A 27,659-nucleotide genomic window follows, 5' to 3' on the forward strand; every position below is an offset into this window, starting at 1 on the left:
AGCAGAGGGTGACCAAAATGATTTGGGGGCTGGAGCATGTGACGTAGTGGGGGTACTTGCTGGGCTGTGGTGACCTCTGCTGTCTGGAGCAAGACCCAGCAGGGAAAACCTTATTATGCAAAGGTGACTCAAAAACCTGTCTGACCTGCGGCCCCCCATGGGGAGAAACAAAGGGAGGTGAATGCTGCCCTGGCTGTGGGCAGGGCTGGAAGAGGGGAAGTTAGTTCCTGGCTGGAAGGCAGGGAAGAAGGAGCTGGGGGGGGGGGCTGGGACTCCCCTATCTCAAGGGGGGCGCTGAGGCCTCTTAGCCCCAGTTCCTGTAACCAGATTACATCTGTGCTGCGCTGTGCTGGAGGAACAATAAACAAGCTCCATTCTACTGGCTGGTGAAGTCTGTTCATGCCAATTCGGGGGTGCAGGAGATGGGAAAATCCCGACGCGCCGTCACAGAGCACATGACCGAGAAAGGGAGGCTGAGGGATCTGGGTCTGTTTAGTCTGAAGAGTGAGGGGGTATTTGAGAGCAGCCTGCAACTCCCTGAAGGGAGGTTCCAAGGAGGCTGGCGAGAGGCTGTTCTCAGTGGGGGCAGATGGCAGAACAAGGAGCAATGGGCTCAAGTTGCAGTGGGGAAGGTCTAGGTTAGATATTAGGAAAAACTATTTCCCTAGGAGGGAGGTGAAGCGCGGGGCTGGGTTCCCTGGGGAGGGGGTGGAATCTCCATCCCTAGAGATTTTTAAATCCCGGCTTGACAAAGCCCTGGCTGGGATGATTGAGTTGGGTTGGTCCTGCCTAGAGCAGGGGGCAGGACTCAGTGACTCCTGAGGTCTCTTCCAGCCCTGGGATTCTATGATCGTATCCACTCTTAGTTGTCTCTTTTCCAAACCAAAATATCCCAGTCGTCTTAATCCCCCCTTCTGTTTCATTCCCCTAATTGTTCCAGTGGCCCTTCGCCACACCTTTCCCAATTCCAGCATATTTTGCGGGATGGGGTGACCTGACAGTCAACAATATGTCTGATGGGAGCATGTACCATGGATTTATATGGCGGCTTTATGATTCGGTGTCTCATCCATCCCTTTCCTAATGGTTCCTAACATCCCAGGAGCTCTTTTGCCTGCCGCTGCACTGAGTGGAATTTTTCAGAGAACTCTCCACAGTGGCTCGAGTGGTACCAGCTAATTTAGACCCGACATTTTGTACGTGTAGCTGGGATTCTGTTTTCCTACTTTGCATTTATCACCTTCGCCCTCAGCCGCACCCTTATTGGCTGACACCTTCTGTAAATTCAAACACCCCCCTCGTTTCAATCCCTGGGGAAGCACTGTTTCTAGCTCCCTCTAGATACACAAATCAGCCAGCTGCAGGCTCTCTGTGCTGAGGGATCGGGCATCACCCGGCAGGCCCAGTGTGCTGCAGCGTATCTGGGCATCCAAGGAATCCCCGCTAGCAACCAAATGCTAACTCCGCACTACCTGTCCTGGGAAGAACGCCCCCGCCTCAGCAGCGGTGCACGCACGCAGTCCCCACGCTCCCTGAGCACACCCGACGCCGAGCTACAACCAGCCCAGCAGGGAAGCCAGTCGCCCACGACACGCGGTGCTTCTCGGAGGTCAGCAGCTCCTGTCCGCAGCCCAGCTCTGTGAAACTCCCCCCCCCCCCCAGCATGTTCGCAGCCGTCTCTCGGCCCTTTCCAGTCCCAGGTACATGGGGGATGGGGTGACCCAACTGTAAGTGGGGGGATTCAAACGATCCCCGTACCAGCCTGGAGACACGGTCTCCTAGTAACGATGGGGTAGGCCGGCAGGTCTGGCAGGACATGCGGGAACGCTGCCCGCCGTGGGACCTTCCTCCACCATGGCCTCACTTCCCCGCTTAGCCCTGCCAGGACATCACCCCCCCCCCCCCCGCTGGTCTGACCCCTCCAGCAGCGCAAGCTCCCTGCAGACAGCCCCCCACACCCGCCAGCCAGGGGGTCTCAGCCACCCCCAGCCCCTGGCCATGCTGCGCTTCTCGCCAGGGTGCTGGGGGCTCCAGAGAGCCAACCCCCGGGGCGTCCCTGGGCAGGCGGGTAGAGCTGAGTTACCCAGGGCAGCTGGGGCAGAGAATGGCGCAATCTGCTGCCTTTCACTGGCTTTTGCCATTCTTGGCCTGGTCCGTGACAGCCCACGGCTCCCGCGGGGTCCCCAGAAGTCTGCCTGGGCACAAACCTGCCAGCTCTGCTCCCGTTTGTGGCCTCCCACGGCACAGGGGAGCCAGGTGGCACTGGGGGAGGGCCGGGCAGGCCACATGCCGCTGCACTGGGTGAAACACTCACCACTTTGAGGTTTGCTTCCTGCAGTTTTCTTGCTCTCTCCTCCAGACGCTTTGCGATCAGGGCCAGCTCCGCGTTCTTCCGCTTCAGGTGCTTCACCTTCTCCTCCGTCGCAGGAAAACAGCTCTTCCGCTGCGCAGGGAGGGGCAGGGTAGGCTCAGCCCTGCTCCTGTAACCCACTCCCCTTCTTCCTCGTAAATCGAGGGTTACAGGCTCTCGCGAAAGAGGGGTTTTCCGACATTTGGCCCCGTCTACACGGGCCCAAATAACGGCAAAACCTCTTCCGCAAAAAGCATGGGAAGGAGATATGCAAATGCGAGCACGATTTGCATCTCTTTTTTGCGGAAAAAACCAGCAGTGTAGCCATAGCCTCAGAGAGCCAGAGCTGGCATTAGCATGGACATCTCTCATGTTCATCCGCCTTTCCTTCCGACTCTCGAGAGACCACTGCTGGCCCACCATGCCGTCCCATCCATCACCACACCCTCCCCATCCCTCTGGTTTCCAGGGATTTTTCTCCACCTATGTTAATTCTGTTTTCTCAAATTGAATCTCCTTTTATTTTCCTCCCACATTTTCTTCTCTCTAAACCCCATTTTTGTTATTATTTATCTGTCCCCAGCAATAAGCTGCAACTGTTCCCTGTCTCCTGTCATCTGGCAACATCACTCATAGGCTGCTGAAAGAGCCAAGGAAGATGAGCCCTGAAAGCCCCCCCCCCCCCCGGATGCTCCCCCACAGATCTGCCATTTTCATTCCCTGTTCTTGGCAGCCATTGGGCGAGGAGAGCGGAGTCAATGCCGAGAATAAGACCCGCAAGAGCAGGTCTGAGAAATACTTTCCTAAGCGGAGCAGCGGCGACACCGTGGTGGGGTGACTGGACGCGGGTGAGCTGATAAAATGATGCAAAACCCGAGTATTCTGAAACGTGATTAATTCCACATCTGTGTTGGAGATTGTAAAGAGGCTGATTTTGGGCAGAATTTTTAAGGGAAAAACAACCCAGGCTTAGTTGTCATTGTCCCTGAAACCATCGATTTGGGCTGCTTGTGCCTTCTTCAGCTCTTTTTAAAACCCACATGAAAGCAGCATAAAGGATTCAGTGAACACGAGCACGTTTAGTACGGGGCCACGCGGCTCAGTGCAAACCTTTCCACTCTCTGCAGGCCTCGCCGCTGACGGGTACAGCGTGTGCTGTTTGACTGCTGACAGCGGGCACAGTAACAAGGCTCCCGGACAGCCGGGTCCATGCCACAACGTTTTCTCAGCAAAAGTTATGCCGCTTTAAAGAAACAGCTGCTGTGTGTCCACACTGGCTGCTTGTGTCGGTGAAGCACATCCACACAAACTGCTATTTCCTCCACACCGAGTCAGTGCACCATGGGAGCTATCCCATGATGCACCTGGGAAGGGGTTGCCATGCCTCATGGGGGGCAGGTACAGCATCACACGATGCAGGTTCCTCGACCCTATTGTTCCAGGGCCATCCGAGTAGTTTGTCAACTGCTTTTTCAGCTGATGTGTGTGGGGGGGAGGGGGCTATGGAGGAGAGGGCTCTGCTTGGTACAGCAGTCTCTCCCAGGCTCTGCAGCCTGCCTATGCTTCTGTGCTTCCCCCGAGTTCTCCCATAGCTTCCCCCACCCTGGGGTTGGGAGCCCAGAGCTTTGAAGGGGAGGGCACATGCCTGCTGGGCAGCAAAGATGAAAGCCGTGAGCAGCAGGGCGGGTTGCATTGAAATCACCAAACACATCCCTGATTTAAATGAAGTTACCAAAGAAGCTAAGGCCCTTTAGAGGGCACTTGATGTTGGAGGAAGCACCATTGAACTCACGGGCACGGCTGTTTTTTGAGAAAACAAGCCTAGAACGGGGTTCCCTTGGGAAGCCGGCGTCAGCCAGGGACCCGACTTATTGCATCGCCACTGTGGGCTGCGGCCAGGGGGTCCAAAATAAGGGGCACGTGTTACGCAACAGAAAGTAAGAAAATGACACTCAGCAGCTGCTGGCAACTCCAGATTTCTCTCTCTGCAGCTTTCTGTGCTGTGTGCTTGAGTGATGGAGTCTAAACCTAGGGAACTCGTTAGGCCTAGCGACGCCAAACCTAGGGAACTCGTTAGGCCTAGCGACACCAAACCTAGGGAATTCGTTAGGCCTAGCGACGCCAAACCTAGGGAACTCGTTAGGCCTAGCGACGCCAAACCTAGGAAATTCGTTAGGCCTAGCGACGCCAAACCTAGGGAACTCATTAGGCTTAGCGACACCAAACCTAGGGAATTCGTTAGGCCTAGCGACGCCAAACCTAGGGAACTCGTTAGGCCTAGCAACGCCAAACCTAGGGAACTCATTAGACCTAGCGACGCCAAACCTAGGGAATTCGTTAGGCCTAGCGACGCCAAACCTAGGGAACTCGTTAGGCCTAGCGACGCCAAACCTAGGGAACTTAGGAGGGCTTAAACTGGGTTTGTTGGGGGACGGTGACCAAAGCCCTGAGGTAAGTGGGGAAGTCGGACACTGGGAAGAAACACAAGGAGGAAGGAGCAACAAAGGAGGAACCCTGATTCGCATGGCGAAAGTAGAGTGATCAGCTGGTTATCTGAGGTGTTTGTACACCAATGCGAGAAGCCTGGACAACAAACAGGAAGAATTAGAAGCCCTGGCCAAGTCAAAGAACTATGACGATTGGAATAACAGAGACGTGGTGGGATGACTCGCATGACTGGAGCGCTGTCATGGAAGGGTCTAAGCTGTTCAGGAAGAACAGGCGGGGGAGAAAAGGAGGAGGAGTTGCACTGTACGTAACAGAGCACTATGATTGCTCGGAGCTCCAGTATAAAGAGGGAGAAAAGCCTGTTGAGAGTCCATGGGTTAAGTTTAAAGGAGCAAACAACAGCAGTGATGTTGTGGTTGGTGCCTGCTACAGGCCACCAGATCAGGTGGATGAGGGAGATGAGGCTTTCTTCAGACAACTGAGAGAAGCTTCCAGATCGCAGGCCCTGGTTCTCAAGGGGGACTTTAATCACCCTGACATCTGTTGGGGGACCAATACGGCAGTACACAGACAATCCAGGAAGTGTTTGGAGAATGTTGGGGATAACTTCTTGGTACAAGTGCTGAAGGAACTGACATGGGGCCGTGCACAACTTGACCTGCTGCTCACAAACAGGGAGGGACTAGTAGGGGAAGTAGAGGTGGGTGACAACCTGGGAAGCAGTGATCATGAGATGGTAGATTTCAGGATCCTGACCAAAGGAAGAAAGGAGAGTAGCAAAATACACACCCTGGACTTCTGAAAAGCAGCCTTTGACTCCCTCAGAGAACTGATGGGCAGGATTCCCTGGGATGCTGACATGAAGGGGAAAGGAGTCCAGGAGAGCTGGCTGTATTTTAAAGAAGCCTTATTAAAGGCACAGGAAGAAACCATCTCGATGCACAGCAAGAAAAGCAAATGTGGTAGGCGACCAAATTGGCTTATGTGGCAAGGGTCCCTCTTCCCCAAGCCACCACTGGGTAGGCCTCCTCCCCTTAGCCCCCAAGTTTGGGGATTTTGCAGTGAGTCTCAATGGTAGGGAGCCCAGCCAGGGGCCCACAGGCTCCCGCCCTAGCTGCCTTTACCTAATGCTGGTCAAAATTATTCTCTCCGGTTTCTTCCTCTCTGTCTCTCCACCACCTTCCTTTCACTCTCTCACTCTCCCATCCAGCCTCCAGCTGCTGAGGCTTTTAAAGGCCCTCAGACAGACAGCAGAGAACTCAGCTGGCCCCAGTTTGCCTGAGCCAGCTCCCTCCCAGCTGCTTGAAAGTAGGGATAAGAGATCCTCCGGAAAAGAGCTTATTTTCCGGAGGATCACGTCCAGACTGGCGCTTTTCTGCGGCTTATCTACAAGCCAGAAAAAAGCAGCAGCCATGAAAATGCAAATGCCGCGGGGGATATTTAAATCCCCCGCGGATTTGCCTATTCCCAGGTGCTACATTAGCATCCCTATTACGGAATAGGAGCCAATGTAGACACAGCCATGGAGATCGGGAGAGATCCCGGATGACTGGAAAAAGGCAAATGTAGTGCCCAGCTTTAAAAAAGGAAAGAAGGACGATCCAGGGAACTACAGACCAGTAAGTCTTACCTCAGTCCCCAGAAAAATCCTGGAGGGGATCCTCAAGGAATCCATTTTGAGGCACTTAGAAGAGGGGAAAGTGATCAGGAATAGTCAGCATGGAGTCACGAAGGGCAAGTCGTGTCTGACCAATCTGATTAGTTTCTATGATGAGGTAACTGGCTCTGTGGATGTGGGAAGTCAGTGGATGTGATATAACTTGACTTCAGCAAGGCTTTTGATACGGTCTCCCTCAATATTCTTGCCAGCAAGTTAAGGGAGTGTGGATTGGATAAATGGACTGTAAGATGGATAGAAAGCTGGCTAGACTGTCGGGCCCACCTGGCAGTGATCAACGGCTCGATGTGAGGATGGCGGTCTGTTTCTAGCAGTGCCCCAAGGATCTGTTCTAGGACCGGTTTTGTTCAACATTTTCATTAATGAGCTGGATGAGGGGATGGATTGCACCCGCAGCAAGTTTGTGGATGACACTAAGCTGGGGGAGAGGTAGATACGCTGGAGGGCAGGGATTGGGTTCAGAGTGACCTGGACAGATTAGAGGATTGGGCCAAAAGAAATCTGATGAGGTTCAACAAGGACAAGTGCAGAGTCCTGCCCTTAAGAGGGAAGAATCCCAAGCATTGGTACAGGCTGGGGACCGACTGGCTAAGTTGCAGTTCTGCAGAAAAGGACCTGGGGGTGACAGTGGATGAGAAGCTGGATATGAGTCAACAGGGTGCCCTCGTAGCCAAGAAGGCAAATGGCATATTAGGTTCCATTAGGAGGGGCATTGCCAGCAGATCCAGAGAAGTGATTATTCCCCTTTATTTAGAATCATAGAATCACAGAATACCAGGACTGGAAGGGACCTCGAGAGGTTATCAAGTCCAGTCCCCTGCCCTCATGGCAGGACCCAGCACTGTCTAGACCATCCCTGATAGACATTTATCTAACCTGCTCTTAAATATCTCCAGACATGGAGATTTCACAACCTCTCTGGGCAATTTATCCCAGTGTTTCACCACCCTGACAGTTAGGAAGTTTTTCCTAATGTCCAACCTAAACCTCCCTTGCTGCAGTTTAAGCCCATTACTTCTTGTTCTATCCTCAGATGCCAAGATGAACAAGTTTTCTCCCTCCTCCTTGTGACACCCTTTTAGATACCTGAAAACTGCTCCCATGTCTCCCCTCAGTCTTCTCTTTTCTAAACTAAACAAACCCAATTCTTGCAGGAGGAGTAACGGTAGTCCGCATTAGGGGCTTTAGTTTGAACTACCTAGCCCGTGCCGCGTGTAGCCGCGGACACGGAGTTCGAACTACCAGGCATTTAAAAATGGCGGTGCCCGGGAACATGCAAATAAAGCCCGGGATATTTTAATCCCAGGCTTCATTTGCAAGTTCGAATGACATAAGACACCCTAGTTCAAACTAGGGTGGCTAGTGTAGACGTACCCTGAGGGATTTGGGTTTGTTCAGTCTGCAGAAGCGAAGAGTGAGGGGGGATTTGATAGCAGCCTTCAACTTCCTGAAGGGAGGTTCCAAAGAGGCTGGCGAGAGGCTGTTCTCAGTGGTGGCAGATGGCAGAACAAGGAGCAATGGGCTCAAGTTACACTGGGACAGGTCTAGGTTGGATATTAGGAAAAACTATTTCACTAGGAGGGTGGTGAAGCACTAGGATCGGTTACCTAAGGAGGTGGTGGAATCTCCATCCCTAGAGGTGTTTCAGTCTCAGCTTGACAAAGCCCTGGCTAGGTTGATTTAGTTGGGATTGGTCCTGCCTTGGGCAGGGGGCTGGCCTTGATGACCTTCTGAGGTCTCTTCCAGCTCTACGGTTCTATGAACTGGTTAGGCTTAGCGACACTAAACCTAGGGAACTCGTTAGGCTTAGTGACGTTAAACGTTATTTCTAGCAACATCCAACGCAGCAAACAGCCTGGGAATTTACTTCTCAAATCCCATGTAGACTGAAAGAGAGAGAGAACCCTGCAGAATGCTGCTTTGTGTTTTACCCCGACAGCTTATACCCAAATACACCTGCTAGTCTCTCAGTGTATGTCTGCACTGCCACCCTCGTTCAAACTAGGGTGGCTAATGTAGTCATTCGAACTTGCAAATGAAGCCCGGGATTTGAATTTCCCGGGCTTCATTTGCATGTTCCCAGGTGGGCGCCATTTTTAAATGCCCATAGTTTGAACTACCTGCCTGCGGCTACACGCGGCACGGGCTAGGTAGTTCGAATTAAAGCTCCTAATTCAAACTACCGATAAACCTCCTGGCAGGATATTGCAAACGAAGCCCGGGATTAAAAGTTCGAATGCCTCCAGCAGCCTCCCTCGTTCGAAGTGGGGTGGCAGTACAGACATACCCTGCACGCTGGGCTCCAAATGATTTCAGTTACTAACGAGTTGATCCTTCGGCCACATCTACAGCTTTGTCCGCACCATCCCCCCAGAAGCAATTTTCCTTATGAGGTTTCCTTCTTGCAGCCAGGCCCTGCTTCTGCCTGAGGCATTTTCCTTTCAGCCAGGGAGGAATTCTCTTCAGCCTGCTCCTGGACGGGGTGTCTCTGATGCCCACAGGTGGCAAAAGAGAAGCTGAGAGTGCTGGGTAACGTGTCCCTTTCTCTCGCCAGGCCAGCCCCTGCTCCTTTGCACCTGCCCCCCGCCCTGTCCCACGTGGATCCCATGACAGTCCCTTCGCTGGCTCCCTGCCACGCTCGGCCGAGGCCCCGCTCTCCTGCTCGGTGTGCTCCGAGACAGAGCCCCCTCTGCGCCGGCCCTCGGGTCAGAATCCGGCCCTGCTGCCAGATTTTGCTCCCAGCCAGGTGCAAGCCCAGCCCCTCTCTGCCCACAGGCAGGCTGCCAGGCCCGAGCGGGACGCCACCCAAGGCCCCTTCTCATGCTCACCAGCAGGCCGTTCTCCTCCTTCAGGCTGGCACAGCAGCGCTGCAATTCCTGCAGTGCCCTCAGGAGCAGGGCGTTGTGCTTGGCCAGGGCCTGGTCACCTGCGCAGCCCTGCAGGGAAAGGGAGAGACCAGCTGAGATCACAGCCCGCTGCCCAGCTCCAGACTGGCCCGCAGGGATCCCACCCAGCAAGCCAGGTGTGGGCAGGAAAGGAGAGGGGGAGGGCGGATGGGACAGGAGGCTACTGGGGGGAGGAGAGGGGACAGGCTGCAGCAGGGGAGTGTAGGGGAGGGGAGGCTGCCGGGGGGAGGTCGGATGGGATGGGAGGCTACTGGGGGGAGGGGAGGGGATGGGAGGCTGCAGCGGGGGAGGTCGGATGGGATGGGAGGCTGCAGCGGGGGAGGGGAGGGGACAGGCTGCAGCGGGGGAAGGGGAGGGGAGGCTGCCAGGGGAAGGTCGGATGGGATGGGAGGCTGCCGGGGGGAGGTTGGATGGGACAGCAGGCTGAAGTGGGGGAGGGGAGGCTGCCGGGAGGGAGGGGAGGGGGACGGGACACTGCAGCGGGGGAGGGGAGGGGAAGGGAGGCTGCCGGGGGGGAGGGGAGGCTGCTGGGGGGAGGTCAGGTGGGACGGGACACTGCAGCGGGAGAGGGGAGGGGAGGGGAGGGGAGGCTGCAGCGGACGAGGGGAGGGGAGAGGAGGGGAGGGGAGGGGAGGCTGCCGGGGGGTGAGGTGGGATGATGCAGAGGTGGGAGCTTGTGGGGAACACTGCCCAGCCCTCGACACATTAACGCATCATGTTCATTCTGCAAAGGGCTGGCACAGCCATGCAAGGACCCAAAATGAAAACTTCCTTTAGCCATTCTGGAGCACTGGCCTTTTCCACTCCTCCCGAAAGCAGGGACGCAGTTACTTTGTGACCAACGTGACCAAAAATTAAATGTCTGATTTAGGCATTAAAAGAATTTCAGTTAAAGAAATATTTGCAAAATGTTGCCCAGCTAAAAGTTAGGAAATGCCAGTATTAATATGGTCTGTGCAATCTAAAAAGAGGAGTAAAAATATAAGAAACCTATTAGAGTGAGAAATGGGTCATAAAATACAGTTTAACTACAGTCAAAAGCCAAACACTCAAAAGTTAGGAAATGCCAGTATTAACATGGTCTGTACAATCTAAAAGGGGAGCAAAAATATAACGAACATTATCGCAAGAAATTGATCATAAAATACAGCTTAACGACAGCCCCAATCCCCAAAGTCCCCAGAGTTTCCAACAGAATTTAGAAAAACACCACCACCACCGTTTGAAGAAGCCGCTTGTGGCGTGTGAGCTCGAAATCTACAAAGCTCAACATCTCCCCCTCTTCATCCTTGCTCCTTCCTGGTGAAAGAGCCCTGCAGCCGCCCCGAGTCCCAGATTGCTCAGCGGTGCTCGAGGTGGGCTCAGCTCTCTGTCCACGGGCTCCAGGTTGTAGGAGCAGGTCCTGCCAGCTGGCATTGCCACGTCTGCCCCTTGCACACTGCGCCGAAGCAGCCCAGCCCGCAGAGGGAAAGGTGGCAGCGACACGTCGTAACCGCGTCTCAACCCCACAAAGTTGAGTCAGGTTTCAAACAATACAATAAACAGAACAAAGACGCTAAACGAGATGCAAATGAACCTGCACACTGTGCAGCTGTCAAGATCGCCACGTGGTGCCTTCCCACGCTCACTGCTGGCACCGGTTAACAAGGGGAGGTCTCCCTTCAGGAACAGAGGGGGTTGGTTCAGTGCTCCCAGTGCTGGGAGCTGTGGCTGTGGGTGGCTGATGCTGCTTTCTCTTAGTGCGAAGCTGCTTGTGCCACCCAGACTCAGCTCCCTTGTGCCGAGTCCTGGCACCTTGCACCTGTCACGTTGTCTCGCTGGCTGACCGGGTCACTCGCGCCACAGAAGTCAGGGCCGTCCAGTTCTGCCCAGCAGGGGCAATCTCAGTAAGACCTGCCCTGAAATGCAGCCACAGCACTGGGGTTCACATTCCTGCTTCTGCAAAAAGCACCACGAGCTCGTCTTCCTCCTACCGCCCCCGGCAGCCTCCTCCGCGGGCGCCTGGGATGTAGTGTCAGTACCTTGCTGGTTGCTGTGCTTGGGCTGTGGGCGACCCCTACTGGCCTCTGTCTGTAACACTGCCCAGCGGGGGGCATCTTGAGGGCCCCATGGCAGTGACCGAACCGGTCCTACCGGTTAAGGAAAGGGATGGAACAAAGCAGGGATTTCCCTACACCCCCCCCATGCGGGTGTATACCCCCCCGAATTTCCCCAATGCCCCCCCAGTTTTGTGAACTATGGTGCCATACAGCCCACCTTCACCCTCACGGTGTCACCCCTCATCGGCCCTGACGCCCGCCCCCCCCCCCCGCGTTTCAATTCCTGGGGAGGCTACTGGAACAAAGGAAGTGAGTGTTGGGGGAGGGTCAGTTTCTGGCTGGAATCATGAAGGAGACAGGCTGAGGGGCTGGGAGTCTAGGGGCCCAGGGACCCATCTCAAGGGTCTGAGGCTCCCTGGCCCTGACTCCTGGGGCCACGTCCCGTCTGTGCTGGGCTGTGTCCTGGAGGAGCAATAACCCCCCTGTTCTCTGGCTGGCGGAGCCTGTTCTTGCTGCGACGGGGCTGCAGGATCGGGGGACCCCGACTCGCCGTCACATCACCGCTGTGTGGGCACAGCAAAGACTGAAAGGCCCCGGGGCAGCTGACAGAGGCAGACTGCTCTGCCCACTGCTACAGACCCAGGAGCCCTCTCCGGCGAGGGGCAGCCAGGCCATCTGACCACCTCTTCTGCGCTGGCCCGGCCAGCCTCAGGACCAGCTCGGCAGGCTCAGAGGCCAGGTAAAGGGCGGAGGAGTCAGTGTGCCCCTACAGCGGGGCTGGGGAGACAAATAGGGAGCCTTAAATGTCTGAACAAGGAGACAGTCGTCTCTCCACAACCAGCTCCAGTCCCCCGACGTCGGAGCCGTTCCTCTCCACCCGGACCCCTGACCAGCAAATCCAGAAGAAACAATCTGAGCCGTCGGGCAAATCGCCAGCGACCAGAAACTGCCAAGGCGGCTGCCACGGTCAGAGAACACCGTGCCCCCCCGCATCCCCCGCTCACCGACTGACCCAAAGAACAATGGCAAGCGGTGAGCTGCGGGCCCCGGGCCGTCCCGTCTCTGCAGGGCGAGCCTGGGACCGAGCCCGGGGGACACACCCCAGTGGAACCGCGTTTCCCACCCCCAAATGGGGGCAGGCCTCCTGAGGCTTCACACCAGGACCACTCCACTTCGGAAGCCCCAGAGGGGGCACAAAGCCACTCCCAGCACATGCCGAGGGCCGCAACTTAAGCGTGGTTGCAAGTACTTGCAAACGTGCATGCAAATATATGCAAATAGCTTCTTTCCCAATGGCGGGCATGAATCCAAAGCTTAAGGCAAGACGACACAGCACACAGGCCCCATTGAAGTCAGTTCTGCTGACTAATAAAATGCAACATCGACCCCATTTCCACCTCGGACAGCACTTTGAATGAGCAACGACAGCCCCGGAAGCTAACTACTAAAACGCATCTCAACAGAAGCCCATTACACCGGCTCCTTGTTTGGTTTGGCTCCCGCCAGCAGGCCCGCGGTGTGACGGACCGGGCCGTGTCTGGGCACAGCTGAGGGCGTCCGCTCAGGGCGAATTGCTCAAATCCGGGGCTACTTACAGCCCCCGACTGGTGACCTTTCCACACAGGCCACAAACCAGTCCCACAGAGCGCTTCAGCAACCTGCCTGAAGCCTCCCGAGGAAAACCCCTCCGACACCCCAGCAATATCCGTGCCCCAGATGGCCCCGGGCCTCATACACAGGTGGGGGGTCCTAGCACCCAATCCCACCTACCCCGAACAAGTTCTGTCCGGTTCCAAGAAACCAGCCACAGATCCCTGGTCAATTTACCCTCTGGACCTTACCCACAAATCACGCTGGGCCAATCCTTTAGAATCTATATCTAAAGGTTTATTATTACAAGAAAGAAAAGCATGAGAGTAAGGTTATTAAAGTACAGTACGTTACATGCACCGAATCTCCCAGTTCTCGATGCAGGCTCTAGCAGAGATGTTACAGCTGCTGGTTTAAAAGTTCTTATTGCACATCCTACGATCAGGATGGGTTCACAGGTCTTCCGGGCTCTTCAATCCCTGCAATGCTGCCTCTGGGATGAAGTGCTGAGCTGAGAACAAAATGGCATCGACCGCATGGCCCCTTTATACCTCCTTCCTGGCCTCTTCTTGTATGCAGCAAGTCACCTGGTCAGAGGCCAATCTCTATGTTCCCTGCTGGCTGCCCTCAGGTGACAAATCCCATTCTTTGGGTGTGTCCATAGCCTATTGAGAGCCATTGTCCCACAGGGCTTTGCTACTCAGCCTGTCCATAGCCATGCTTAACCACATTCAGAGAAATATTCAGCTTCCACACAGATTACAGATTCCTACCTACACACACAGACATTATACACTCACATAAATAGCGTACATAAGATTAACAAACAATAAGCTCCCATTCAATACCCCACATGGCTCCCTTTATACCAATTTCTGGGGCCAGCACCCCCACCTAGGGGTGCAGCAGCGATCTGGCTGCTTCCCTCCAATTCGGCAATGTGACACGCGGAAACCCAAACCGCACTGCGGGCCGCAAGCAAACAGGCCCCGTGTGGAGCAGCCCTGCTTTGCTCAGTGGATGCTGCTGCTACCAGCAGCAAGCAAGTTGCCTGGGCTGTGAACAGACTAGCCCCAACCCCAGATCTTACTCAACTAGAAACTACTGGCAGGGGCCGCTGCATGGAAACCATAGAAAACTGCATTGCAAAGCCAAATGCGCTGACATTCGGAAATGCCAGTATTGCCATGGCCTGCCCAACCTCAGGGCCATGTGCCCATCAGGAGAAAGCTTCTACACAATCACAGCGTTTCCCCCAGCTTCTTGTCTCCTTCACTGCAGAGTCGCAAGGTGGGTAACGAGTAAGGCTCACATCAGCGTTAAGATCGGGGCAGGCAAGATGCGGCCCAGCCTTTGAATCTGGCCCAGGGCCCGCCCTCAGGCACTGAGCATCCTCAAGCAGTTCAAAGCATCTGGCTGCTCCATGTGCCTCTCTGCATTGCGCATCGGTGGGCGGAGGCTTCACATTCTGTCCCGCCCCCAGCACAGTCTCTCAGCTCCCATTGGCCGGCTGCAATGAGGCAAAGGGAGCAGCTAGCTGCTTGGCGTGGCCTGGGGCTGCGGCAGGCACGGAGCCTTCCAGAGGTCCTGCTGGGCTGCTGGCTGGGAGCTGCCCAGGCAAGCGCCTTAAAGGTTGGTTGCAAGTGTTGCCGCCAGAGGGCTCAAAGGAGTATTGCAATGATCTCCGCCGCTGAAGGGGACCTTCCGGATTTTAAGAGCTCGAGTTCCCCAGGATATCTCGCTGGGCGATGCGCACGCGGGTGTTCCTCACGGAATAACAGCCACTTCTCTGGGTGAGGCTACCAGACACGTCACATCACATCGGTTCTTCCTCAGCTGCGGGGGTCTTCAGTGCCACGTGGAGGACGTGTCTTGCATGTCAGTGCACTGGGGGCCCTGCGAAAGGCAGGGCAGAGCTTGTTTTGAGCTGTTCGAAATGCAGTGGTGCTGTATCTTGGCCACGGGTGGGACATTTTTTTTTTAAAAAAAGAGCAGCCTCCTGTTCTGGAGGAAAGTCTGGCCCACGGGAGGCCTGTGTATCTAGGACAATGCTGAGAGTCTGGCACTGGGCCAGCGTACCTGGTACCTTCCTCCATAGTGGAGGGTGGGCGGTGAGACCCCAGAGGGATCCGCGCCATAAATCAGGTTGGCAAGAGGAGCAGTCTGCTGCCCGGTGCAGCTGTGTTCCGAGGGTCAGTCACATGGACCCAGCTCCCGGCACACATCACCAGCCGCCCTGGGGAGGGTCACACCAGCTCCGGTTCTCTGTCGCTAGCACCTCAGCGAGCTCAGTCTGGTCTCAGGTGCTCCTCTAATTACACTGACACGTGCATGGGGGGATTTTCCAAAGCACTCAGCTTAGGCCAGCTCTGAGCACTAGTGAAAATCCCACCAACTGTGGATCCATTATTCTGCCTCCGGGCTCGAAGTGAGGCTAGTCACGAGGAGCCGATCTGGCCGAATTGGGTCCGTTAAAACAGGGGTATTGGGCCCCACAGCAAACCTAGGGGGGGGGACCTCCACATTCATTCAAGAGCCTGGGTGCGTAAGAGCATCGCTTCTGCCTGGACCTGGCCACATTTGCTCAAGAACTATCCCCGGGGCTGCTGGCCCATGCGGCAGGTGTGCGGGACGCAAGTGTGCATTTCACCAGTATGGAATGGTGCTCTGTCCTGCCCTCAATCGCGCAAGATTCTGGTGGCTATTGCAAGGCTTTCAAGAGAGAGAGAGGCTGAAGAACGTCCTGAGAGATAAAGGCTCTGACTCAACATTCAGACAAAGCTTCGTGTGGAGAGTGGCAGAAGAGTTAAACACGGGGCTCCCAAAGTGCATTGCTCCAGTGCTATAAAGAGACAGGCTCAAAGCACTTGTGCAATGCTTCATCGGGGCGGGTGATCATGCCAGCGCTACAGAGAGAGGTTTGCAAAGTCTTATGCTGATGGCTTATTACCTGGATTAATTAGATTGTGCACCATTGGGAGCAATCTTCTGACCCTTCAGCTTTTGTCAAGAGTATGGGAAAGCAGGTTTTCTAATGTGAACTGGGCAATTTTCCCACGTGAAGGGAGTTATAGAAATCTGCAGTGTTGGAGACACTGCAAACACCTGAACAAACATATACAAGGTGCTGCTAAACCATCTGGTCCTGGGGACTTGCCGCTTAGGTGGTCTTGTGCAGCATTTTCAAATCCATCTGTTGCTGTATCTGCTTCACATTGGACCTTGTTTTCGGTAACTGCAGGGTTTAGGAGACCTGCCGTGTGACTAGAGGTGGGTAGAATTTTTAAACTGCCAGTGAGGTGGGGGGTCCAGACTGACAGGCCTGGGGCTGATTTGCAGCTTTTGTTCCCACGGGCCGTAGCTGAGGTTGTGAGCGCTCAGCCCATCAGAAAATCCAGTCGGGGGCTCAGACTGGCACCAGAGAAGAGATGCCAGCGGCGCCAGGCCCAGCGCACCAAGCACAGAAGCCAGGCCAGCCACAGCCGGCACCCAAGCAACAAGGTTTCAACTTCATAGAATCATAGAACCATAGAGCTGGAAGAGACCTCAGAAGCTCATCAAGTCCAGCCCCCTGCTCTAGGCAGGACCAATCCCAACTAAATCAACCGGCCGGGGCTTTGTCAAGCCAAAACTTAAACACCTCTAGGGCTGGAGACTCCACTACTTCCCTAGGGAACCCAGCCCAGTGCTTCACCACCCTCCTAGGGAAATAGTTTTTCCTAATATCCAACCTGGACCTCTCCCAGCCACAAAACATCCCAGGGCGAGCTATCGGGCCACACTCCCTAGTGCTGGCCATCCTGCCTTGCCGGAGCACGTCTGCTTTGAGCAGCCCTGGCGGAGAACAAACATCTCCTCCCAGACCAAGCACCAAAGGCACAGCTGCACGGTCAGCTGCCCACCCTGTGCCCTGGCCCTGAGCTGGCAGAAGCCGCCCTCAGACAAGATGGGTTCCCATCTTTGCCCATTGTCTTCTCTGACACAAGCACCGGCCTGCCAGGCGCTGGATTGGGCGAGCACACGCCACACGGGCCAATCCAGCCTGAGCTCTGTTCTTGCTTGCATGACGAAGTGGGCATTGCAGTCGCCTTGCTCTGCAGCATGCGAGTCCCACTGTCCCGTAGTAACCCCGTGCGTGTGCCTCAGTTTCCCTGGGCACAGCACCAATTCCTCGAGGATCATGGGAATGTCAGTGTGCCCTTTGTAACCTGAACCCAAGAGAGGGGTGTGACCAGGTGACACAGGACAAACATGGGAGGAGGGGCCTGGCTGGGACCGGAGCTGGGAGTGGGTCAGTCTTGCCTGGCTGGGGAGAGAGCCAGGGCTCTGGCTCAGGACCCCTCTCCCCAGGATGGAGGGCGCTGCTGCTCCCGCTTCCTGTGCTACGCTGCGTCCCTGCAGACCAATAACCCTTCTGCCCCCCTGCCGGCAGGGAGTCTGTCTGGCTGCAGACAGGGGTGCAGGGCCCGGGGCCTCCCCGCCCCTCGGCGACAGCTTGGGAGTGAATTCTGCTCTTGGCCGAGATGCTAAGTTGGAAGTGCCAGTGGGTGCAAGGCTGGGCTGTAGGGATTAGTGTCGGCCACTTGTGCGCGGCACCAGGCCGAAGCGCTGCCTCTCACGCTGCCTCGGCTGGGACGCCGTCTGCTCGGCAAGCAGGGACAGGAGAGGCCTCGTCACGTTAGTGGATTTTAGGGGGAGCAGCCAGGTCACTGCTGCGCCCATGGGGGGTGTTTGCCCCAAAGTCCATACAAAGGGGCCGTGCGAGGTGCCAATGAAAGCCTGTGTTCTACTGATTCTGGGCGCTACTCGTGTACGTGTGTGATGTCTGCGTGTGGCGTGATGAGTACGGGCCCTGGGGTGCCTGTTGTGGGGAAGGGTTGTGCAGTGACTGTGCTAACTGGCAGGGCCCCAGGGACAGTGGCTCTCAGGGTGGCCCCCACACACCTGAGACTGGAAACCTGCAACCAGCCAGGGCATAATGGCTGCTGGCAGGGGACACAGGGACAGGTCACTGGGCCACGTGACCTGCTCCAGCTTGGGAGACACCAGGGATGGATAGAAAGTGCCAGGAGGCAGACTCCATCTTGTCTTCAGTTCTGCTACTGCTCCCAGATGGGGCACAGAGCCGGGAAGGGCTGCTGACCCGTCCTGCCGTAGGATGGGCACCAGGGACTTCTTGGCTGGGGGTTTGGAACATCTCTGCTGACAGCCTGTGCGAGAACTCGGGGATTGGTGCGTGTGACGTATTCTCCACAGCAACCGCACTCTCCGCCTTTTCTTTCCTTTGTTAATAAACCTCTAGAGGTTCGATTCTAAAGGCCTGGCCCAGCGAGCTCTTGTGGGGAAGATCCAGGCTGTAAACTGACCGGGGGTCTGTGGCTGGTTCTTTGTCTTGGGAGGACTGGTTGGGGGTAGGTGAGGTTGGGTCCTATAACCCCTCACCTGTGTGCAGGCCCGGGGCTGACTGTGGCACAGAGAGAGCTGGGGTGTCCGAGGGGTTTTGCTCGTGAGGCTTCCTGCTGGCTGGATTGGCAGCTGGAGCGCTCGGTGTGGCCGGTGTGTGGCCTGTTTGGAAGGTCTCCAGCCTGGGGCCGTAAGGAGCCCTGAGCGGACTCCCTCAGTGGTGCCCAGGCCCGGCCCATCACACCCCTCCCAGACGGAGAAGTGCCCAGAAGCGGAGGAGGGGGCAAGCCTTCCAAGCAGCCCCCGCCCACAGTCTCAGGCCCCAGGGGTCCCCAGGCAAGCGGTGCGCAGAACAGCACGCGGCCAGCGAGCGCGGGGTTGGGAGCCGGCAGTGACTGTGATCCCTGACGACGGAATCAGCCAAGAGCAAGAGCCACTCAGGCGTGAGCTAAAGGAACAAGCCCCCTGCCAGGAGCCGCAGCCGCGCCACAGCCTCTGTGCGAGCACGAATGTGTGACATGCTGAACGGGCGCCATGCCGCCAGCTCCCCCCGCCCTGCACCCTCACTGCCCCCGCCGCCCCCCACCTTCCCCCGCCCTGCACCCTCACTGCCCCCGCCGCCCCCCACCATCCCCCGCCCTGCACCCTCACTGCCCCCGCCGCCCCCAGCCCTGCACCCTCACTGCCCCCGCCGCCCCCAGCCCTGCACCTTCACTGCCCCCGCCGCCCCCCACCCTGCACCCTCACTGCCCCCGCGGCCCCCCGCCCTGCACCCTCACTGCCCCCGCCGCCCCCCACCATCCCCCGCCCTGCACCCTCACTGCCCCCGCCGCCCCCAGCCCTGCACCTTCACTGCCCCCGCCGCCCCCCACCCTGCACCCTCACTGCCCCCGCGGCCCCCCGCCCTGCACCCTCACTGCCCCCGCCGCCCCCCACCATCCCCCGCCCTGCACCCTCACTGCCCCCGCCGCCCCCAGCCCTGCACCCTCACTGCCCCCGCCGCCCCCCGCCCTGCACCTTCACTGCCCCCGCCGCCCCCCACCCTGCACCCTCACTGCCCCCGCGGCCCCCCGCCCTGCACCCTCACTGCCCCCGCCGCCCCCCACCTTCCCCCACCCTGCACCCTCACTGCCCCCGCCGCCCCCCGCCTTCCCCCGCCCTGCACCCTCACTGCCCCCGCCACCCCCCGCCCTGCACCCTCACTGCCCCCGCCGCCCCCCACCTTCCCCCGCCCTGCACCCTCACTGCCCCCGCCGCCCCCAGCCCTGCACCCTCACTGCCCCCGCCGCCCCCCACCTTCCCCCGCCCTGCACCCTCACTGCCCCCGCCGCCCCCCGCCCTGCACCCTCACTGCCCCCGCCGCCCCCCACCTTCCCCCGTCCTGCACCCTCACTGCCCCCGCCGCCCCCCGCCTTCCCCCGCCCTGCACCCTCACTGCCCCCGCCGCCCCCCGCCCTGCACCTTCACTGCCCCCGCCGCCCCCCACCTTCCCCCGTCCTGCACCCTCACTGCCCCCGCCGCCCCCCGCCTTCCCCCGCCCTGCACCCTCACTGCCCCCGCCGCCCCCCGCCCTGCACCTTCACTGCCCCCGCCGCCCCCCGCCTTCCCCCGCCCTGCACCCTCACTGCCCCCGCCACCCCCCGCCCTGCACCCTCACTGCCCCCGCCGCCCCCAGCCCTGCACCTTCACTGCCCCCGCCGCCCCCCACCTTCCCCCGCCCTGCACCCTCACTGCCCCCGCCGCCCCCAGCCCTGCACCTTCACTGCCCCCGCCGCCCCCCACCTTCCCCCGCCCTGCACCCTCACTGCCCCCGCCGCCCCCCGCCCTGCACCTTCACTGCCCCCGCCGCCCCCCGCCTTCCCCCGCCCTGCACCCTCACTGCCCCCGCCGCCCCCCGCCCTGCACCTTCACTGCCCCCGCCGCCCCCCGCCTTCCCCCGCCCTGCACCCTCACTGCCCCCGCCACCCCCAGCCCTGCACCCTCACTGCCCCCGCCGCCCCCAGCCCTGCACCCTCACTGCCCCCGCCACCCCCCGCCCTGCACCTTCACTGCCCCCGCCGCCCCCCACCTTCCCCCGCCCTGCACCCTCACTGCCCCCGCCGCCCCCCACCTTCCCCCGCCCTGCACCCTCACTGCCCCCGCCGCCCCCCGCCCTGCACCCTCACTGCCCCCGCCGCCCCCAGCCCTGCACCCTCACTGCCCCCGCCGCCCCCCGCCGCCCCCCGCCCTGCACCCTCACTGCCCCCGCCGCCCCCCGCCCTGCACCTTCACTGCCCCCGCCGCCCCCCGCCTTCCCCCGCCCTGCACCCTCACTGCCCCCGCCACCCCCCGCCCTGCACCCTCACTGCCCCCGCCGCCCCCAGCCCTGCACCCTCACTGCCCCCGCCGCCCCCCACCTTCCCCCGCCCTGCACCCTCACTGCCCCCGCCGCCCCCCACCTTCCCCCGCCCTGCACCCTCACTGCCCCCGCCGCCCCCCGCCCTGCACCCTCACTGCCCCCGCCGCCCCCCACCTCCCTCCACCCTGCACCCTCACTGCCCCCGCCGCCCCCCGCCCTGCACCCTCACTGCCCCCGCCGCCCCCAGCCCTGCACCCTCACTGCCCCCGCCGCCCCCCACCTCCCTCCACCCTGCACCCTCACTGCCCCCGCCGCCCCCCGCCCTGCACCCTCACTGCCCCCGCCGCCCCCCGCCCTGCACCTTCACTGCCCCCGCCGCCCCAGCCCTGCACCCTCACTGCCCCCGCTGCCCCCCACCTTCCCCCGCCCTGCACCCTCACTGCCCCCGCCGCCCCCAGCCCTGCACCCTCACTGCCCCCGCGGCCCCCCGCCCTGCACCCTCACTGCCCCCGCCGCCCCCCGCTGCCCCCCGCCCTGCACCCTCACTGCCCCCGCCGCCCCCCACCTTCCCCCGCCCTGCACCCTCACCGCCCCCGCCGCCCCTCCGCACCCTCACTGCCCCCGCCGCCCACCGCCTCCCTCCACCCTGCACCCTCACTGCCCGTGCCGCCCCCCCCGCCATCTCCCCACCCTGCACCCTCACTGCACCCTGACTGCCCCCCGCCCTTCCCCCACCCTGCACCCTGACTGCCCGTGCCGCCCCCTGCCTCCCCCATCCTGCACCCTCACTGCCCCCCATCTCCCCACCCTGCACCCTCACTGCCCCCCGCCTCCCCCCACCCTGCACCCTCACTGCCCCCCCGCCATCTCCCCACCCTGCACCCTCACTGCCCCCTGCTGCTCCCGCCTCCCCCCACCCTGCACCCTGACTGCCCCCCGCCTCCCCCCACCCTGCACCCTCACTGCCGCCTGCTGCTCCCGCCTCCTCCCACCCTGCACCCTCACTGCCCCCGCCTCCCCCCACCCTGCACCCTCACTGCCCCCCCGCCATCTCCCCACCCTGCACCCTCACTGCCCCCTGCTGCTCCCGCCTCCCCCCACCCTGCACCCTGACTGCCCCCGCCCTCCCCCCACCCTGCACCCTCACTGCCGCCTGCTGCTCCCGCCTCCCCCCACCCTGCACCCTCACTGCCCCCGCCGTTCCCCACCTGCCCAGGGCCCTGCAAGGGGGGACCAGTCACAGCGCCAGGGCTCCAGCCCCGCCTGGACGCCTCCACTATGAAATAGCCCCTGAGCCCAGCACCCCTAGTTGGCCGGCATGGGCCACTCACAGGCTTTTCTCCGCTGCAGGGACACCCTGAGTGCTGCTGCGCGTCGTCACCATGGTCCGAGGGCCCCGCCCTTCCCACGCGGCAGAGGAAGGCTGCCGGCCCGTGGCACGAAGTGCCCCTCCTTGAGGGGGGAGAGAGAGTCAGGTCTCCACTACCGACTCGGGCGGGGGGGATTGGCGTTGGCCAGGTCAGGGACTCACAAGGGCCAGCCGCAGAGCAGGGGATTCTACTGGAGGCATCTTCCAAACCCCCTCCCCCTCCCTTCTGAGCATTCCCAGCACCTGGACCAGGCAGGGCCCCCACAGGCCATCAGTCCCGTCCCCGCCCTCACAGCCGCACCCAGCACCAGCTGAGCATCCCGGCCAGGCGTCTGCCCAACCTGCTCTTAAAACCCTCCAGAGACGGGGATTCCACAACCCCCCTGGGCAATTTCCCCCCGTGTTTGACCACCCTGCTAGGAAGCTTTTCCTACCGTCCAACCCAACCCTCCCTTGCTGCAGCGTAAGCCCCTTGCTGCGTGTCCTGTCCTCAGGGGCCAAGGAGAAACACCCTTTTAGGTACTCGAAAACCGCTGCCATGTCCCCTCTCAGTCCTCGCTTTTCCAGACTAAACAAGCCCAGTTCCTTCAGCCTCCCTCCTAGCTCCTGTCTTCTAGGCCTGTCACCATTCGTGTTGCTCTTCGCTGGTCCCTCTCCAGCTTCTCCACAGCTCTCCTGAAATGTGGGGCCCACACTGGACACAAGACTCCAGCTGAGACCTGGAGCTGTGGGCTGGGAGCTCTCTCAGCCCTGAGTCAAGGGGGGGGTGACCCCCAGACAGTGAACTGGCATCCAAGAACACTGAGATTTGACAGTGTTGCAACTAAAGGCACATCCCTTCCCACGTCATGACTCTTCACCGGCCATTTCCTTACTGAGCCGCCCCCGGCCGTGTTCCAGGAATACAGGGGAGACGTGTCCTGACTAACGCCCACCCCCTTTGCACTGAGGGTGGGTCTAGACGACAGGGCTTTGTCGACAAAACTAGACCTGCGCCTGCACTGCCGCCGAGTTGCGTCGACAGAACATCGACAGAAGGCGGCAGTTGTGTCGACGGCGGCAAACCTCATTCTGCGAGGAATAACGACTGTCGCCAGAGCTCCTGGCTGGACGGCGCTATGGCACCCACGCCGGGCCTTGCAGCTGCGCTCTCATGGCGACAGAGCTGGCTGTCGTCTAGACGTGCCCAAGTAGAACGAGCCCGGACTCCACGCGTCCTTTGGCAAGAGCCTGGCTGGGCCATTGCCATGTCCCGTGCGCGGCGGGTGGGAGCGTGACCTGTCCTGGGAAGAAGGAACCTTGCAGGCCCGGTCCCCAGAGGGGTGCTGTGTGGAGTCCGCCAGGAGCTGAGCCTGGGCATGTGGCTGGAGCAGCAGCCCTGCACGGCGGAGAAGGGGTCTCCTCAAAGAAGCGCCAAGGAACCCGTCACACGCTGCTCTCAAAGCCAGGGGCTCCCTCCCCCGCCAGCAAGGCTGCAGAGACCGAAAAGCCATCCTCTCCTCTGCCTCCGCTGAGAGCCAGCCCAGTCAGCTCCCGTCCACGCGCCACAAGCCACCCCAGCGCAGGTCCAAGTGCAGCCCATTGGAGAGCCCTGCAAAAGGGCAGCTCGCTAGACCGGTGGCCTTCACCTTCAGCCCTGCAAGCACAGCACAGCCCCTCCTTAGGACTGACCACAAGCTGCCCAGAGGCTGTCGTGAGGGCTCAGCCACAGAGAGCTGGCTGCTGCCTGTCTCATCTTTCAAGCACTCCCAGGCCCCCAGCTGAACCACCCGCATGACTCTACCTGAGCGCGCGGGGCAGCTAGCCGCCGGAGAGCCAAGTGCCTTACCTGGGAGGATCCAGCTGCCTGGCAGTGCCCGAGCCCCTCCATCGCACCCCGAGGCCCCCTGCTCTCCAGGGGCTGCACCAGCACCGCCCCGTGGCCTGGGGGCCACCCAGAGAGCACCTGGGATTGTGCCAGGACTGACGTGTTTCTGATTTCCTCTAGCCCAGGCTCAGGCGCCCCAGACGTCAGTTCGGGAGCTACCCTGTTGCCAGAATCCCCCACAAGGGCTCCATCTTCCTGCAGATCCGTCCCCAAGGCTGAATCCTGACGGACAGGCGCTTCCGGGGCCTGGCGGCTGTGCCATGCCGGAGAGCCCTGACAGGGTGACACCTGGATTGAGCCAGGCTGCGGCTTCCTTTCTTCCTGCTTCTCCATGTCTCGCTGTGGGGCTATCACTGAGCCCCCCCCACCGGGGGCTAGGACTTCTCCGCAGCCACAACGCTCGTGAGCGGGACAAAAACCCCGAAGGCATCACAGCCTGGGCCCCGGCGAGAATCCAGGGGCCATCTCGGGCTGCGTCTGCGCGGCTGGGCTCACGGGAGACGGGAGAGCCGCTCTGCTGGGGGAGAGCCACTTCGCAAGCCCCTCATGCTGAGCTGCCTCGGGCTCTGCCGACTGCGAATCCTGGCACCTGCTCCAATTCCTGTCACCCCCGGCTGCAGCGCCAAGGGCAGCGTCGCATGCTCTGGGCTCAGCTGCACTGCGCTGCCCTCACGCGGCAGGGCCCCCCGCGCCCATGCCCAGCCGGCCTGCTGATCTCTGGGGCGGATGCTCGGCTGCAGCTCTGTGCTACGGAGGCCTCGTCCCAGCCAGTGCTCGCCTCATACTCGCACACGCCGGAGCGGTGACGTAAGGGGGGGGCTTGCTGAAGTTGTCAGCCCTGCCCAGCTCCAAGGAGCCCTCCCGCGCTGCTTGCTAGATGTTTCCAGCGCGCGCTGCATTGCCAGCTGCGGGCTCACCAAAAATCACCAGCACCCAGCGTGCAAAGTCACCAGTGCTACAATGGGACTGCACCTGGCAGGACTGGGTCGTCCCTGGGAGCCATCCAATAGGAAGAGCCGTCTGGTTTCCATGGAAATGGTGCTGGAATGGTGTGTTTGCTGCCTATTGATTAGCGGTTGGGTACTGCAGCAGGGAGCTGTCAGATAACAGGCGTTTCCTTCTGCTGACCCCGAATTGACAGCCGCCCCCACAGAGCCCCCCCGGCCACGTGGATAGGTGTGTGTTTCCATGGGGGGGGGCGGGTAGGTGTGTGTGTCTGTGGGGGGGATAGGGGTGGGGGTGGGGGGATAGGTGCCTGTGTGTGTGTGCATGGTGGGGGATAGGTGCGTGTGGGGGGGATAGGTGCATGTGTGTGTATGGTGGGGGATAGTTGTGAGGGGGAATAGGTGTGTGTGTGTGTATGTGTGTTGTGGTGGGGGATATGGTGTGTGGGGGATATGGTGTGCGTGTGGTGGAGGATAGGTGTGTGTGTGTGTGTGTGTGTGAGGGGGATGGTGTGTGTGTGTCCGTGTATGTATGTGTGTCTGTGGATGGTGGGGAATCGGGGGTGTGTGTGTGTCTGTGTGGTGGGGGATGGGGAGGGTGTGTGGTGGCAGATGGGGGTGTGTGAGGGTGATGGAGGATAGGGGTGGGTGTGTGTGTATGGTGGGAGACTGGGGCATGTCTGGGGTGGGGGATAGGTGCGTGGGGGGGAATAGATGCACGTGTGTGTGGTGGGTGATGGTGTGTGTCTGTCTGTGTGATGGGGATAGGTACGTGTGTGTATGTGTGAGTGTGGTGGGGGATAGGAGTGTGTGTGTGTGTCTGTGATGGGGATAGGTGTGTGTGTGTGTCTGGAGGGGGATAGGTGCATGGGAGGGGATAGGTGTGTGTGTGTCTGAGAGATGGGGATAGGTACGTGTGCGTCTGGAGGGGGATAGGTGCGTGGGAGGGGATAGGTGCATGTGTGTATGTGTTTGGGTGTGTATGGTGGGGGATAGGGGTGTGTGTGTGTCTGTGAGATGGGGATAGGTACGTGTGTGTCTGGAGGGGGATAGGTGCGTGGGAGGGGATAGGTGCATGTGTGTATGTGTTTGTGTGTGTGGTGGGGGATAGGCGTGTGTGTGTCTGTGAGATGGGGATAGGTACGTGTGTGTCTGGAGGGGGATAGGTGCGTGGGAGGGGATAGGTGCATGTGTGTATGTGTTTGGGTGTGTATGGTGGGGGATAGGGGTGTGTGTGTGTGTCTGTGAGATGGGGATAGGTACGTGTGTGTCTGGAGGGGGATAGGTGCGTGGGAGGGGATGGTGCATGTGTGTATGTGTTTGTGTGTGTGTGTGGTGGGGGATAGGTACATGGGGGATAGGTGTGTCAGCTGCCCGGCGCACCAACCTATGGGAGTCGCCTGATGGCAGCTCTAGGGGGGTGCAGCGCCCCTTATAGGGGCCATCAGGCGCCTTGTGTCCGACTCCCAGATCGCAGGCTGCAGCAGCTCCCAGTGGCCACCCTGCAGCGGCCACGTTAACCCCCCGCAGCGCCGGCCAGCAGCGCCCTTCCCCCTGCGGCTGCGGGGCCCTGCCCGGCCAGGCTCTGCCCCCCTTGGACAGCCCCGGGCTGGGCGCCAGCGGCGGTAGCCGGGCTGGGCCGGGCACGTGCATCCTGCTGCCGCCAGTCCCGCGCGCCCTCCCCCAACCTGGGCACAATTAAACTGTCTGCCCGGGGCTCCGGAATGGCTCGGTCCGGCCCTAGTGGCGGGGGATAGGCCTGGAGCTCGGCAGGCCAACAGCCACAGCCCGGTAGCCCGGGCAGGACGGTCCAGGCCCGGCAGCTTTGCGGGGCTCAGAGCCGGACCAGGCGAACGCATTCCCAGAGCAGCGCCCACGGGCGGGGCTGGCCAGGTTCCCCGCCCCCAGCTGTCTCTCGGAATAACACTGGTGAAACTGACACCTCTAACCCTTTAGCCAGGGAGCGAGTCAGACGCTTCTCCCCTTCCCCTCTGCCGAGCCAACCCCTGGCCACGCCGCCCAGAGCACCAACCACTCGCCCTAACCCAGCGTCCTCTGGGCTGGCGACACGATTCAACCGCAACTAACGGGGGAGTGAGGGGCTAGAAATCCCACTGACTGAGCCATTCAGAGGTGAAACCTGGAAAGCAGGGTCTGGAGAGAGCTCAGGGGGTGCTGGGCTGCAGGTTAGAGGGGCTGGCAGCAGAACCCAGATGTAAAATATCTCCCTGCAGTTTCCAGCACTGTCAGAAACAGCACGTAGAATCTGTCTTATCTGCTTGTCTATCCCTGCACACCCCTCTATCCATCCATCCCCGCACCCCCCCCTCCATCCATCCATCCCCGCACCCCCCTCCATCCATCCATCCCCGCACCCCCCCTCTATCTATCCATCCCCGCACCCCCCCTCTATTAATCCCCATACACCCCCTCTATCTATCTATCCATCCCCATACACCCCCTCTATCTATCAATCCCCCCACACCCTCTATCAATCCCCATACACCCCCTCTATCAATCCCCCCACTCCCCCTCTATCAATCCCCCCACTCCCCCTCTATCAATCCCCCCATTCACCCCTCTATCCCCCCACACCCTCTATCTATATATCCCCCCACACACTCTCTCTCTCTCTCACCCCCCCATCTATCTATCCCCCCCACACCCTCTATCTATATATCCCCTCACACACTCTCTCTCTCTCTCTCTCTAACCCCCCCATCTATC

General features: G+C 59.9%; 1 protein-coding gene across 1 annotated transcript in view; it reads right to left on the minus strand.

Annotated features, from left to right (window-relative positions):
* Positions 1-24,993, minus strand: part of TSPOAP1 (TSPO associated protein 1) — a 98,529-nt gene extending 73,536 nt beyond the window's left edge. Inside the window, exons 1-3 of the mRNA XM_075905055.1 lie at positions 23,950-24,993; positions 9,305-9,412; positions 2,315-2,443 (exon numbers count right to left, since the gene is read on the minus strand). Of these exons, the coding sequence (XP_075761170.1) occupies positions 2,315-2,443; positions 9,305-9,412; positions 23,950-24,321 (609 nt within the window). The 5' untranslated portion in view covers positions 24,322-24,993. The remainder of the gene's footprint in view (positions 1-2,314; positions 2,444-9,304; positions 9,413-23,949) is intronic.
* Positions 24,994-27,659: the final 2,666 nt, after the last annotated feature.

This window comes from Pelodiscus sinensis, chromosome 21 (assembly GCF_049634645.1).
Source record: "Pelodiscus sinensis isolate JC-2024 chromosome 21, ASM4963464v1, whole genome shotgun sequence".
Classification (NCBI taxonomy): Eukaryota; Metazoa; Chordata; order Testudines; family Trionychidae; genus Pelodiscus; species Pelodiscus sinensis.